The sequence below is a fragment of the Dipteris shenzhenensis genome, chromosome 15 (genome assembly GCF_047967505.1).
Source record: "Dipteris shenzhenensis isolate YYH24624 ecotype China chromosome 15, Dip_SZ_1.0, whole genome shotgun sequence".
NCBI classification, from domain to species: Eukaryota; Viridiplantae; Streptophyta; class Polypodiopsida; order Gleicheniales; family Dipteridaceae; genus Dipteris; species Dipteris shenzhenensis.
In genome coordinates, this window is record NC_141610.1 from 20,017,250 (window position 1) to 20,031,580 (window position 14,331).

The 14,331-nt window shown below is 44.1% G+C and overlaps 1 protein-coding gene across 3 annotated transcripts in view; it reads left to right on the forward strand.

The window, feature by feature from the left end:
* LOC147893519 (sterol 3-beta-glucosyltransferase UGT80A2-like) overlaps nt 1-13,718 on the forward strand; it is a 115,182-nt gene extending 101,464 nt beyond the window's left edge. For all 3 annotated transcript variants that reach the window (XM_087385468.1, XM_087385469.1, XM_087385471.1), the window contains exon 14: nt 13,085-13,718. In XM_087385468.1, the coding sequence (XP_087241594.1) occupies nt 13,085-13,276 (192 nt within the window). In that variant the 3' untranslated portion in view covers nt 13,277-13,718. The remainder of the gene's footprint in view (nt 1-13,084) is intronic.
* Nucleotides 13,719-14,331: the final 613 nt, after the last annotated feature.

Consider the following 14,331-nt stretch of genomic DNA (forward strand, 5'->3'; position numbering starts at 1 on the left):
TATTTACTTCATTTGAAGTTTCATGCATAATGGAGGAGGAAGACGACGATCACAATGACAAATCAAGTAGAAAGAAAGAAAGAAAGTTTATTAAAGTCTTCGGAAGACCAATGGGTCTATGAGATTGTGAAATACTTGATACAATGAGATGTGGTAGTGGAGCTACTAAACGAGCATCGACACCAATGTAGAATGCAAACAAATGCAAAATGGCAGTATTAAGTCCTAAGTACAACATAGTTATATCTCGACTATATATATCAATCTCAGCATCATTGTCGGCATCATCGTAACCATCATCATCATCAGCAGCAGCAGCAGGACATCAGGATGGATGAGGCTGTGGAAGTGGAGGCATGAGGTCAGCAATAGAACGTTGTTGCCTCCTCAAGTGTGCAGTCCTGGTACATCTCTTGGTCATAGCTCTGCGTCTAACCAAGGCCACTGAGACCCCCGTTGGTCGGGCTCCGACCCTAAACAAAGAGGGGATGTCCCTAAGTATGATCTGTGAGTCAACCCTTTGTCTAAGCTGTCGGGTCATAGGCTCCGGGTCACGGTCATGTCGAGGTCTCGCCTTGTGGGGGTCTATGTGATCTGGTTGAAAGAACTCCGTGATAGAGCTCTGAGAGATATTAGTCGAGGAAGAAGTCTGCTCCTATCTCCGTGCTCGGAGTGTCCTATCCTTGTGGGAGTCTATGTGATCTGGTTGAAAGAACTCCGTGATAGAGCTCTGAGAGGTATTAGTCGAGGAAGAAGTCTGCTCATATCTCCGTGCTCGGAGTATCCTATCGTGGTGTCTGAGCACCTCATGAATCCAGCCAAACATCGCTAGTCTGGATAGGAGAGGAAACGGGCCAACACCCCAAAACTCTCTCTCAAGAGGCAGTAGAAACGCCCTCGGATCTCATAGTAAACAGGACACCTGATGATAAAATGCTCCTCTGTCTCAATCTCCTGCATGTCACATAGTGTGCATATGCGCCTCTCCTTGGATAACCACTGTCCTCTGCCGCTCTCGATACGAAGTTTGTGTGAAGAGACCCGGAACTGCCGAAGGGAGATCCTCAGGGAGTGGGATAGGTGTGAAGATAGTGGGAGAGAGGGAAGGAGTCTCACTTGCGGCTTTCTCACATACACAATGGGGGAATACACACAGAGGTGGAGGCTGAAAACAGTTTTCCTCTACTTAGTTGTGTAAGCCAAAAGAACTCTAGTACAAAGAAATAGAAGAATCCTATATGTGGGTCTCAAAACCAAACTCAGCTAACTAAGGTGGCATACTAACTGAGCCAAGAACTAGAGTAGGTAAGGATAGCTGTCATCGAGCTATTATTCATGGGCGGTGTACCAACCGCATCTGCAGCTAACAAGTCGGTGACATAAATGCACAACGGTCACCCTGGCATATCACGAGTGGAGCTCGATATGTCAACACTCCCCCTCGAGCTCAATCCCAATTCTTGCACACCAAGCAGGTCTCTAAACTTGCGCAGCTTCTCTACGCCCAATGCCTTCGTGAATATGTCAGCTATCTGATCCTCTGTGCTGACATAAACTAGATCAATAAGACCTAGTAAAACCTTCTCCCACACATAGTGATAATGCACCTCAATGTGCTTTGTTCTAGCATGATAGACTGGGTTATTTGCCAAGTGTATACTGCTCATGTTGTCATAATAAATGACAACTGGCCCATCTGTAGACTGATGCATATCATAGAGTAGCTTATGCAACCAAGCTACCTCACATGCAGCCATTGCTGCACCCCTGTACTCAGCCTCTGTGCTCGACAAGGCAACTGTAGGCTGTTTCTTGTTGCTCGAAGTGACTACAGCACTCCTAAAAGAGAACACATATCCACTGGTAGATCGTCTATCAGAAATACTACCAGCCCAATCAGCATCAGTGTATCCATGCAACTGTATCTGAACCCCAGCCTCATAAAATAGTCCATACTGCAATGTGGACTTCACATACCTGAGTATGCGTCTAGCCGCATCCAAATGCAGTTTCCTTGGAGCCTCCATAAACTGACTTACCAACCCAACAGCATAGCTCAAATTTGGCCTGGTAATAGTCATGTAAATCAAACTTCCTACTATGCGTCTGTACATAGTAGGGTCTTCCAGAAGCTCACCTGCATCTGCGCTCAGCTTCACATTCTGCTCCAAAGGAACTGAAATAGGCTTACAGCCTGTCATCCCATATTTGGACAGCATGTCCAGTCCATATTGCCTCTGCAAGAGCTGTATCCCACTTGGTGATCTAATCACCTTAATGCCCAAGAAATAATGCAGCTCTCCCAAATCCTTCATCTCAAACTTCTGCTTTAATAGCATTTTCACATAAAGGATGTCTTCATCACTATCACCTGTGATGATCAAATCATCAACATAAATGACAAGCAACATAATACCTTTCTCTGTTTTTCTCACATAGAGTGAGAAATCTGCCTTGGAAATCTGAAAGCCAATAGTAACAAGATACCGTCCTATCTTGTCAGACCATGCTCTAGGTGCTTGCTTCAAGCCATACAAGGCTTTCTTCAACCTGCAAACAAACTCAGGATGAACAGCATGCACATAACCTGGTGGCTGCTCCATATAGACCTCTTCTTGCAAATCACCATGCAAGAAGGCATTCTTTACATCCATCTGATGTAAAGACCATCCCTTTGATGCAGCCATAGCAATGACTGCTCTTACAGTCGCCATCCTTGCAACTGGACTGAATGTTTCTTCATAATCAATGCCATATGTATGTGCATACCCCTTGACAACTAATCTTGCCTTGTATCTGTTCACAGAACCATCTGCATTGTGCTTCACCTTATAAACACATTTACAGCCAATTGCATTCTTGTCTTTAGGCAAAGGCACCAATTCTCATGTTGCATTTGCATCCAAGGCATCCATTTCTTCATCCATGGCTTTCTCTCATTTTTCTCACATAAAGTGAGAAATTCGCCTTGGAAATCTGAAAGTCAATAGTGACAAGATACTGTCCTATCTTGTCAGATCATACTCTAGGTGCTTGCTTCAAGCCATACAAGGCTTTCTTCAACCTGCAAACAAACTCAGGATGAACAGCATGAACATAACTTGGTGGTTGCTCCATAAAGACCTCTTCTTGCAAATCACCATACAAGAAGGCATTCTTTACATCCATCCGATGTAAAGACCATCCATTTGATGCAGCCATCGCAATGACTGCTCTTACGGTTGCCATTCTTGCCATATGTTTGTGCATATTCCTTGACAACTAATCTTGCCTTGTATCTGTTCACAGAACCATCTGCATTGTGCTTCAGCTTATAAACCCACTTACAACCAATTGCATTCTTGTCTTTAGGCAAAGGCACTAATTTCCATGTAGCATTCGCTTCCAAGGCATCCATTTTTTCATCCATGGCTTTCTCTCATTTTTCTTTTCACATAGCTTGCTCAAAAGAAGTGGGTTCTGGTTCCTGTATCACTTTGACCATATAGGCATAGTGAATGGCTGTAAATCCATCATATTTCAACCTATCTACAGGATACCTAGCTCTGGTAGACCTGCGCGAAATAGGCTCACTTCGAGGTGCTCTCAAAACATCCCTAGTCTTGCTTACTTCAGGTGTAACAACAGAAGGAATACCCAACTCATCATAAATGCTCTGTTCTGAGCCACTGGATTCATCATCCACATAAGAGTGACCTGCATTCACATCAAACATGGGTTGATCTACCTTCTCTTTTTCTTTTCATGATACCTGCGTACCACTATTTGCATTGCTTTGAGGAGATTCTTCTGATCTCAATCTGCCTGTCCATGGCGAAGTATGTGAACCACTGCTAGAGGACACTGTAGGTCCACTAATATTTTGTGATTGCTGCCGTGAATTCTGTGCAGCATTACCACTTTGTGCATCTACATCATCAATCACATTTACTGGTTTATACCAGCTGCTCATCTCATTAAAAAAAACATCTCTGCTCACTGTAAACTTACGAGTAGAAGGGTTATAGCATCTATACCCCTTCTGCTGTAGAGAATAACCAATAAGGATGTACTTCTTAGCTTTTGGATCCAACTTGGACCTCAACTCATCTGGCACATGAACATAGACAATGCAACAAAAAATTTTCAAATGAGAAATATCTGGTTTCCTACTAGTATACATCTTCTCTGACGTCATGTCATGTATTGCTGCAGTGGGAGTCCTGTTCATTATGTAAATTGCTGTAGCAATTGCTTCAGCCCAATAATAATCTGGTAGGTCTTTTTTATTCAGCATGGCCCGAGATACCTCTCCAATATGTCTGTTTTTCCTTTCTGCAAGTCCATTTTGCTGTGGGGTATGACTGCATGAATATTGCTGCTTTATGCCATGCTCCTGTAGGAACCTTGCAAACTCATTTGAGAGGTACTCTCCCCCTCCATCTGACCTTAGGCATTTTATTTGCAAGCCTGTTTCTTTTTTAACCATAGCTTTAAAAGCTTTGAAGTGCCCAAACACTTCACTTTTCTTTTTCATAAAATACACGCAAACTTTTCTGCTGTAGTCATCAATAAAAGTGACAAAATAATGACAGCCTCTAATAGATGCAGCTTTAGTAGTCCACACATCAGAGTGGATTAATTCCAATGGTTTCTTACTCTCTTGAACATGCCTAGGAAATGGTTTCCTTGCCTGTTTTCCAAATTGACAAGCCTTCACATACCTTTTATGCATTTCTGTAACCTTGAATTTAGGCAATCTTGCAATAATATTTTGGGCTTGCATTGATTTAAGTCGTTGTACATTAACATGACCAATGCGTTTATACCAGATATAAATATCTGCAACTACACCGGTCCCATGTGTAAACATTGCTGCACTCAATTCAGGCATGTCCGCATCCAACGTAAACATCCTGTCCTTCTTCTTTTCTTTTGCTATCAAGCGACCGTTATTTTTCATATCCTTCACAAAGCATCCATGAGGATTAAATCTGACCTGCAAGCCCTGCTCAACCAATTGACCAATAGAAACTAGGTTCTTGGTGATGTTTGGGACATAAAATACATTAGACATGTATTTCTTTTTCCCATCCCGCATAGACAAAGAAGTTTTACCAATCTGCACAATAGGATGTGCAGTATCATCACCAGTCTCCACAAATCCTGGTCTTTTCATTTTTGTTGCATCCTGCATCCATTCTGCATGACCTGTCATGTGGTTTGACGCACCTGAGTCAACATACTACACATCATTTCATCATTTCTCTCTTCTGCACTTGTCACAGAATTGGTCATGTGCTGCACCATAAACAGATGCTCATTTCTGTCATCACCCTGTCTACTAGAAGATGCACAAGTGCCTTGCTGCAATTTTTCATTCATAATGTCATTTTGCTTTTTGTAGCAGTCTTTAGCCATATGACCCATTTTACCACAATAGTAGCATTCAACATTGCTGTTTGCATTTTGGCCTCTCTATCATCCACCACGACCTCTTTGGCTCCCCGTCTCTAGAGTTACCACGTCCTTCTTCAAAGGACTGGTTTTCTTGAGTTTGCTGTATATTCTGATTTCTACCACGGCCTCCAGATCGGCCTACTCTACCTCTGTCTCTACCTCTTCCAGCATTTGAGTAGAAGACAGTTTCTTTTGAAGTTCCTCCTGAAGAAGATGCACCATCATTTCTCTGCTCTGCAGAAATTAGAAGAGCAAACAACTTCTCAAAATCAAGAAATTTTTCACGGACGGCAATGAATGTTCGGAACTCTGCATAATCCTTTCCTAGACCATTCAAGGTCACAGAAACTAGATCATCATCTTCCACTGGCGACCCAATGGAAGCAAGTGCATCTGCAATTTTCCTCACCTTCATGTGGTAGTCATTGATGCTCATATTTTCTCTCTGTACATTGTGCAACTCCTGCTTGAGCTGCATTTTCTTGGCTTGCGTATTTGTGCTGTACATTTTTGCCAAAGTATCCCATGCCTCCTTTGGCGTACTTGCATCTTGAATATGCACAATCATAGAATCCGAAATACTGATAGAAAGCCAGTACATAAATTTTCTGGCTCTCTCATGCCATCCTTTAAATGCTTGCATTTCCTGTTGATTGGGAACATTAGGAAGAACTAGTTCTTCTTCATTTCCTGTAATGAACTCCCAATAGCCTTTTCCCATAAGGAAATTCGTCATTCTAAACTTCCATGCCTGGAAGTTGTTCTTGTCAAGCTTTTCAGTGACAATCTGTGAAAGAGAATCAGACGCCATTACAGAACACTGCAAAATATTCTGTCACTGCAAAAAACACAGCTTTTGCCTCACACGGGCAGATCTGCAAAATTGACGAAAGTGATATTTGACCACACAGTCACTTCCTAGTGACGATTTTGCATCAACAGGCAACAAGGATGATTCTGCAACTCCCAATATCTCTGCGCGCAGGCATACGATGCAATTTTTGCGACATCTTTTCACCGACCTGTAGAGCAGTGGTCGCACAACAAAAACATGGCCTTTTTCTGAGTGCCTGCGAAGAACTTCCGCCTTTAAAACGAGCCCTGAAATGGCTAGGACACCGCGAACTTGGTTTGCTCTCTTGAGCTCCTCTACCATGTGAAGATAGTGGGAGAGAGGGAAGGAGTCTCACTTGCGGCTTTCTCACATACACAATGAGGAAATACACATAGTGGTGGAGGCTGAAAACAGTTTTCCTCTACTTAGTTGTGTAAGCCAAAAGAACTCTAGTACAAAGAAATAGAAGAACCCTATATGTGGGTCTCAAAACCAAACTCAGCTAACTAAGGTGGCATACTAAGTGAGCCAGGAACTAGAGTAGATAAGGATAGTTGTCATCGAGCTATTATTCATGGGCGGTGTACCAACCGCATCTGCAGCTAACAAGTCGATGACATAAATGCACAACGGTCACCCTGGCATATCACGAGTGGAGCTCGATATCTCAACAATAGGTGAATCTGCGTGTATCATGGTGGATCAATGAAACCCTCCGCTGTGATATGTAAGAAGCGATCTTTGTAGAAGCCCAGTTTCACTGGAAGATCACTCGGGCCCAACCAAGTCTGGAATGTGTGTAGCTGTAGTAGATGCTCACGGATAACCTGGTTGACCTCGTGTGATAGGAGAGGAGAGAAAGGAGCATCCATGCTGTACTGGAAAGGAGGTACTTTGTCCATGTGGAGCCCTAGTCTTGCAAACCATCTCTCTGTGCGTGCATACCAGCACCTCTAATCTCCCCCTATTGCAAGTGAGGGCAATGCTAGCCATGGTATCGTGCTACGTCCGGATATGTAATCGCCATACTTCCTTCTCGGTACAGATACGTAATGACCTGAAATGCAGCATCTAGTTGTAATGGGGGTGACCCAAACTCCGCCCGAATGATCTGGTGAGGGACGAATGGCTTACCACGAATCATCCGTGATAATATGAGAACCTGTAGCCGCTCCACCCTGGCCCACTCTGTATCCGACAAGTGTGGCCCCCAACATGGACTGCCATACATCCCTGCTAGGTGGACCAAGGAGTCAAAACCCAACCCTTTGGTCCGTGAATTTTGAAAGTGAAAGCGGAAAAACTCCGCACGAATGATCTGGTGAGGGACGAATGGCTTACCACGGATCATCCGTGATAATATGAGAATCTGTAGCCGCTCCACCCTGGCCCACTCTGTATCCGACAAGTCTGGCCCCCAACATGGACTGCCATACATCCCTGCTGGGTGGACCAAGGAGTCAAAAAGCAACCCTTTGGTCCGTGGATTCTGAAAGTGAGAGCGGAAGCACTGTCTCTCTAGTCTAGCCAATGAAGCATATCATCTACTCAGGCACGCGTGCATTGCGGGTCTCATGGTGAAGATGGGCCCAGAAAAGACGACTCTCAGATAAGTGTATGATGAGACTACCTCAACAGGGGACCCATCAAATGCGAAATGTTCATCGCACATGACGGCTTGAGATGTATTGAAGATCATAACCTTGGTTTTACCCAAGTTGACCTTCAAATCATGACTCACAAAAGGATTGTAGTGCGTCAAGGTCTCTCTGGAGCCTCTCTGCTGAGGAAGACAAGAGAGCCATGTCATCTGCGTAAAGTAATATCCGGATCAGGTTGCTTGCGATAGAGCACCCTACCCCACCCTGTGCGTGCATCACTGTCTTAAGCTCCTCGATGTAGAGGCCAAAGAAGGTAGGTGATAATGGGCACCCTTGTGACCCCGCTAGTGCTCATGGTCTTGTCTGTCTATCTAGATCTTGTTCGGACTCTGTCTGAAACTCACTCATAAAGTGCCATGACAGCCCAAATGATCTCCTGGTCGTAACCCAGATCCTATAGGCATCGTATGAGGTGGGCTCTGTCAAATGCCTTGCGGAAATCCACAAAGCAACAGTAAACTTCCACGCTTCCGTGCCCTCACCTCCATGATTATACATTTGAGTCGAGAATGTGGTCCATGGTCCCATGATCCCGCCTGAAACCGGCTTGTTCCGTTGCTCTGAGTCCTTGACACTCCGCAAATTTGTTGACCTCCGAATCAAGTACTGATGCATAAATCTTGGACATGACATGTCCAATCATAATGGTCCTGTAGTTATTCGGCTTCATGGGATCCCCTGCCTTGTGGATGGGTGAGATAGGAAGCAGAAATAGGAAAGGCAATTTAAGGGGTTTTGGAATCAACAAAAGAGCCAAACAAAGCACAACGCAAGGACCCTAGGAATGAGCTTGGCAGAAGAGGAAAGAAAGGGCAGTAGGACATGGAAGAAGGAGGAGGACATCTTATAATAACCTGCTAGGGGCAATGTGCAGTCTGCATGCAGCAAATTTAAAACCCTTGGGGGTTTGCTAATTTCTCACTGTCTATTACGGTGGCATTGAAGAAGGAAGTACGTACCAAGTCCAGAAACATCATTATCTGTATTTGATGCAGATTGCCTGCATTGATAACAATGGTAGGGTTTGTCTCTAGATTGGTAGCCCTATGTACCATGGAGTTCTTGGAGGAGACTGCAATTGTAAAGGCAGAGACTGCAAACCCCCAGGGATCTTGTTATTTGCAACTTATGTCCACAGTCCAATTGCATGGGCACAGCATCATATATCTCAGAGAATGCCATGGGCCAATGTAAACAATATGTCTACACCTATTGGCCACTCCAAGTCCTATAACCAAAAAAATTCAATGGCTCCCTTAATACTGGATGGGAAAAGTTCAATTCCCTAGATTCCACCACACGTGAGCCCGTGGTGACTAGGCTTTGTAAATTGCAGAAATAAGGCATGTATGAGGTAGGGTAAGTAAGTTTCGAGCTTCGAGTTTCCTCTAATATTCATAACCATCTATTTACTTTTTAACATCCTTCATCAAACCACCTGCTCCACAGAAACTCTCTCACTTTGATCTGCATCTTTACAGCCACCGAAAGTAGCTGTCTGTACTGTTTTTAAAGACTTCTAAAGGCAGATTCTATTTCTCCTCGAAAGAGGATCCCCTTCCATTTCGTAGGATGGTGCATTGGGGTCTACTCTAGGTAAGTATCCCATAGTGAGCTGCAATTCATATGCACCTGATGTGCCTTTATAAAGACCTGTAGTCAGCTATCTCATGCCAATCTATCTTGCCAACGGCATCATTTAAAAACAAGATATAAAATGATGTACTGTTCTTACACACTCTGTTAACAGCCTTGTGCTACCATTTAATCAAAGATTGCATTTGTCTCTATCTTGGGATACTAGTTGCCAACTCATTTTTTTGGCCTTCAATTCAGCCATCCACATGGTCTTACCACTCTCCCTCCTGAATTTGCATGTTCATAATTTTAGTGCCATTAAAAAACAATGTCTGCATTCTCACTCAGGGTGGTAGACCACTCGGGCAAGGGGTAGGCAATTGACCTAGTTCAGTTTCGACTCGGCCGCAGGAGGTGGCGAGGTGGCCCCTTTTGTTATGGGAGGGCTAGCCTCTCAAGGAGGTCCAGTAGGATCCAAGGGGAGTGATTCTGGCCAGCATGAGTTGAGCACTTGGACACAGGATTGAGAAGGTGCCTTCCTCTCACTACTCACATTGGATGTTGTCTTCAGCTGAAGGTAGGACCCCTTTGCGCAAGAGAGACTGGGTTGAACAGCAGGTCCCGCACTAGGTCATCCCACCCTTTTGGTCTAGTCTCAAGCCACGGAAGATATCCTATTTTTTATGGATAGCACATGGAGGCTTGCCCATAAAGCCTTGGTTGGACCAGATGTGGGTGGATGGCAGATGCTAATGCTGCACAGATAGAGATCTGGAGACAATCTTGTGCTGTCTCCGGGGCTGTCCAGCCGTGTAGAGGATCAGGATGGGTGCCCTTCAGATTGTTGCCAGTATGCAAAGGATACAGTGGGACTTCACATAGGGGATGGTCACATGGTTGGCAGACGGGGACCACACTTTCTCTATTGATCTCTTTTCCCCAGCTTATAGGATCCATGGGCAGTAGATTCTCAAGATAGAGGCATATGATGCATTTCCCCCCTCCAAGCGGCATCTTTTGTAGCTGCAAGAGGACAGTGTTTGGGAGACGGTAGCAAGTATTATCACTTGAAATATATGGGTGGCCCAATGCAGCTTGGTGATGGCACTCTCGTCGCCATTTGGTAGGACATTATCTACACTCTCTAGGTCATTTGAAAACGCAGGACTTCAAGATCGAGAGCGACCGCCGCAAGGTGTGAATGTTTCTGTAAGGCTTGGCCTGCAGTCATTTTCTAGACTTTTACTAGGCTAGGAATTCACTGGATGTGTACCCTTCCCCGGCTGTCAGCCCCTGTTCCGCAGATTCCCTACACAGTGAGCTGGGTTCTCTGGAAACAGGCTGGCTTCCTTTCGATTAGCCAGTTTTCTTTGTACTTAGTTTCAGCCCATAAAGTACCTTATGGAGTGTTCCCAACTAGGCATCTGAAAAACACAGGCTGACTACATACACTTCTCCCTGCAAGTTGACATTGAGAAAGGCTAGTATCTGACTAATGTACTTTCCACCCAAAATGAGTATTGGGGGCAAAGGTTTCATGATAGTCTATCCCCTATTTTTTAGAATAGTCCTTTTGCTGAGAATATCTATGTTGTCGGTGATTTCATTTGCTTCTACTCAAATAAACCCAATCTTGAAGATCTTTCTGTAAGTCGTGTGCTTCTTGCATGATGTAATGAAGGCCAACTTTTCTTAGTTAATTTCTATTCTAGTTAGCCTCTAAATGGCTTTGTAAATAGTAGTATTTTAGTGGGAAGCCTAATGTTGCCACATGGCATCCTAGGGTGGCTATTCCACAAGCATTGTGGTATTTTTGCCCAGGCCTATACCTATATAAGGGGGCCTTGTTGTTTGTCCTAGACTAGGAATTCCCTTCCTAGCCTATTGTTTGTGCAGCTCCTCACAAGCTGTGGATTTCACAAGGATTCCAGATACTTTTGATACGTAAGCACATGGATTTACTAGCTGATGCCATTTCTGTTAGCCTAGATATGAAAGTAGGGTTGAACTAGCATGCTGTAGGCTGGTTTATCTACACATGAGCATGTAGGAACATATAGGTTAGGCTTGCATCAACATATGGGCACAGTCTGTCTAGTGAGTCAATCTAGCACAAGCATAGTCAGTCTCGCCAGTCAAACAAGCATAATCAATCTCGTTCGCTAGTCTAGTAGCCAAACCAGTTAGTCCATGCATTAGAGACAAGACCATAGGTAACATCCTATGGGGGGGTCTGGCATTCGTTGAGTTTCGTACATGTCTCAGCATCATCAAGCTTATCTTTAGCATTGCCATCAGTAGCACATGCCCTCAGCCTTGGGTTATGCGTATGACATAGGAAGTTGACTTCAACAGTGGCCTTGGTTTGTGTGGAGGTTTGTGGTTCTGTAGAGGAGATGGATGGATGGCTTCATCTTGCAGGTCATTGGTGCGAAAGTCTGCATTAGGTGATCAGGTCCCCAAAGTCGCACGCCACGGTCGATCAGTTCCGGTTGGCAGGGCAAAGGGTTGCAAGGTATCCACCTAGCAACAAGTTCAGCAAAGGGGAATGTCACATGTACCAGAGCAGGGCACAGGTGGTAGTGGCACCTGGCTGCATAGTCAACATGTCTAGGACCTTTGGTGGGTGTGCTCTTTGGAGAGAGAGAGAGAGAGAGAGAGAGAGAGAGAGGGGAGGGGCGGGGGGGTATATGAGACAAGGTACAACCAAGAAATGTAACTCATACAAGCCACTATGGGCTGAGGCAAAGGACTCGCTAAGGCCCTTGCTAAGTGTTATACTAAAAAACTCAAAAACTAGTACACAAACTGAGAAATCATGAGATGGCAAGAGATAGGATCAGGTGTTATCTATGAGCGAGTTCCATGATAGCTCTCCAGTGAGACGTGAAGATATCACTGTCCCCCCTCTGTTGGATTGTCTCACGCTGCAGTGGGGGATGTGTCACCGTGATCTCTATATCCGGTGAGCATATCTGGAGTTGGACCTCAATTCTAGCGGCGGTCCAGCTGAGATGGGCTGGACCTCATCTTGTATGCTCTAGTCAACCTCTGCATCATGTGTGGTCTCTGTGTCTCTGGCTCCGCAGCTCCATGTCATCTCTTCCTGCTGATCCACTCTGTCCTCATATCAGCTAACTCGTCCTCCTAGACTCCACACTGTCCTGGGGCTGACTCAAAAGTATAGAAGTCTTTGAGATGTTGCTGTGCTCGATTTATATCCGTCTCCTATAGCACTATCACCTCCTACTGTCTGATCTGTCTCTGTAGGGATTTCTCTGTTAAATTATGTGTCTTCCGCTTTCCAGTAAGATTTGATGTATTTTGCTATATGAAAGTCTTCTTGTTGAAGAAATCCTTTTCATTTGGTTCCACCTGGAAGCTCCTTCATTTAAGTGAAAATGGTTTTGTTTTTTTAGTCAGTCCTGAGAATTAAAATGTTTTTTCAGTAGATTTCTAGTTGTTTTTAAACGTGGCATGATTTGTGTGGAGTGTGAGGATTATGGAGAGGGTAAGACAAGACAAATGAGACTGTGTCTTGTAAGAAAAATTCTCTCTGTTTACTTGGCAGGTGAAGCACAAAGCACTTGAACTTGCTAAGCAAATGGAGGAAGAAGACGGGGTTGAGGGGGCAGTTGATGCATTTTACAGACATTGGGTGAGCAAAGTGCCTCAGACTTCCCCCACTGCAGAGCCTCCAACTTTGTTTCAGACTATCCTGGTCACATTGCAAAGACTATCATGCCTCACCTGTTGTACATAGGAAAGTATCTTTGTCCAGAAAAGTGGCATCTTCATGCTCCATCATCATTTATCATCAGTTTTGATTACCGTTGTATGGAAAAAGTCCGACGAGCCTCCCTTTATGTATCCAGAAGGTAGGTTCTATTGCTTTCAAATTTATTTACATGACCAAAGGTGAGGTTTGAAGTAAGCTCTAGAGAGGGGAAAGCGGGCCTGTACAGTCACATTGAGCTTTCAGTAAAGCGTTTGGACATCCCTTTCTCTGTACTTTAGTTATAATTCTTTTGGAGGATGCAGTAGGAAATGCATCTCTTCATCTTGTATGATAAAGGTGGACGATCTAGACAGGGCAGCTGGCATTATTTTTTGGTGTGCAGAAGTCTTCAATTAAATGATTATTTATTTCTATGTATATCAATGGCTATTAGCATTTAATAAAAGATACTCAGAATAAGTATTGATCCAGGCTTTGCTTCTGAAAGCCTCCAATGTTCACTGTAAGTTGCACAATCTTTTGAAGATGAGGATTTTGAAGCTTGTAATCAGAGAAAGATGGCATTGGTGGCATATCTCATGTTCCTGCAATAAGTATATAGCCTTCTCATACAGAGAGAGAAAGAAAGTTTACTAAAGTCTTCGGAAGACTGATGGGTCTATGAGACTGTGAGGGAAGCTATAAAGAGCATGCATTACAAGAACATGATGCAAAAGTACTTTATAGATGCTGCCTTGAAGGTACGTGTGTGTAAGTATTTCTATGTGTCATAGCCCTAACAGAATCTGTTCACGCAAGTTTACTTAATTATGTGGTTCTTTCCAAGATGTGGAGATGTTTTCTTTATGTTCAGACTATTTAGTGTGTTGAACATTAGACACAAAACTCTGATGTGATTTTGCACGGGAGTGGGAAATCCCAGAAACAGATGGCTCTGGGAGAACCTTGCACGGCCAGAGGACAAATGCACTGAGGTATTAGAAACCAGCTGATAACCAATGGCTCATAGTTACTTTCCAGGCCACATGTCTTTTGTAATGGCACGGTCCGAAGTCGCAAATCATGGTATTGTGGTGGCG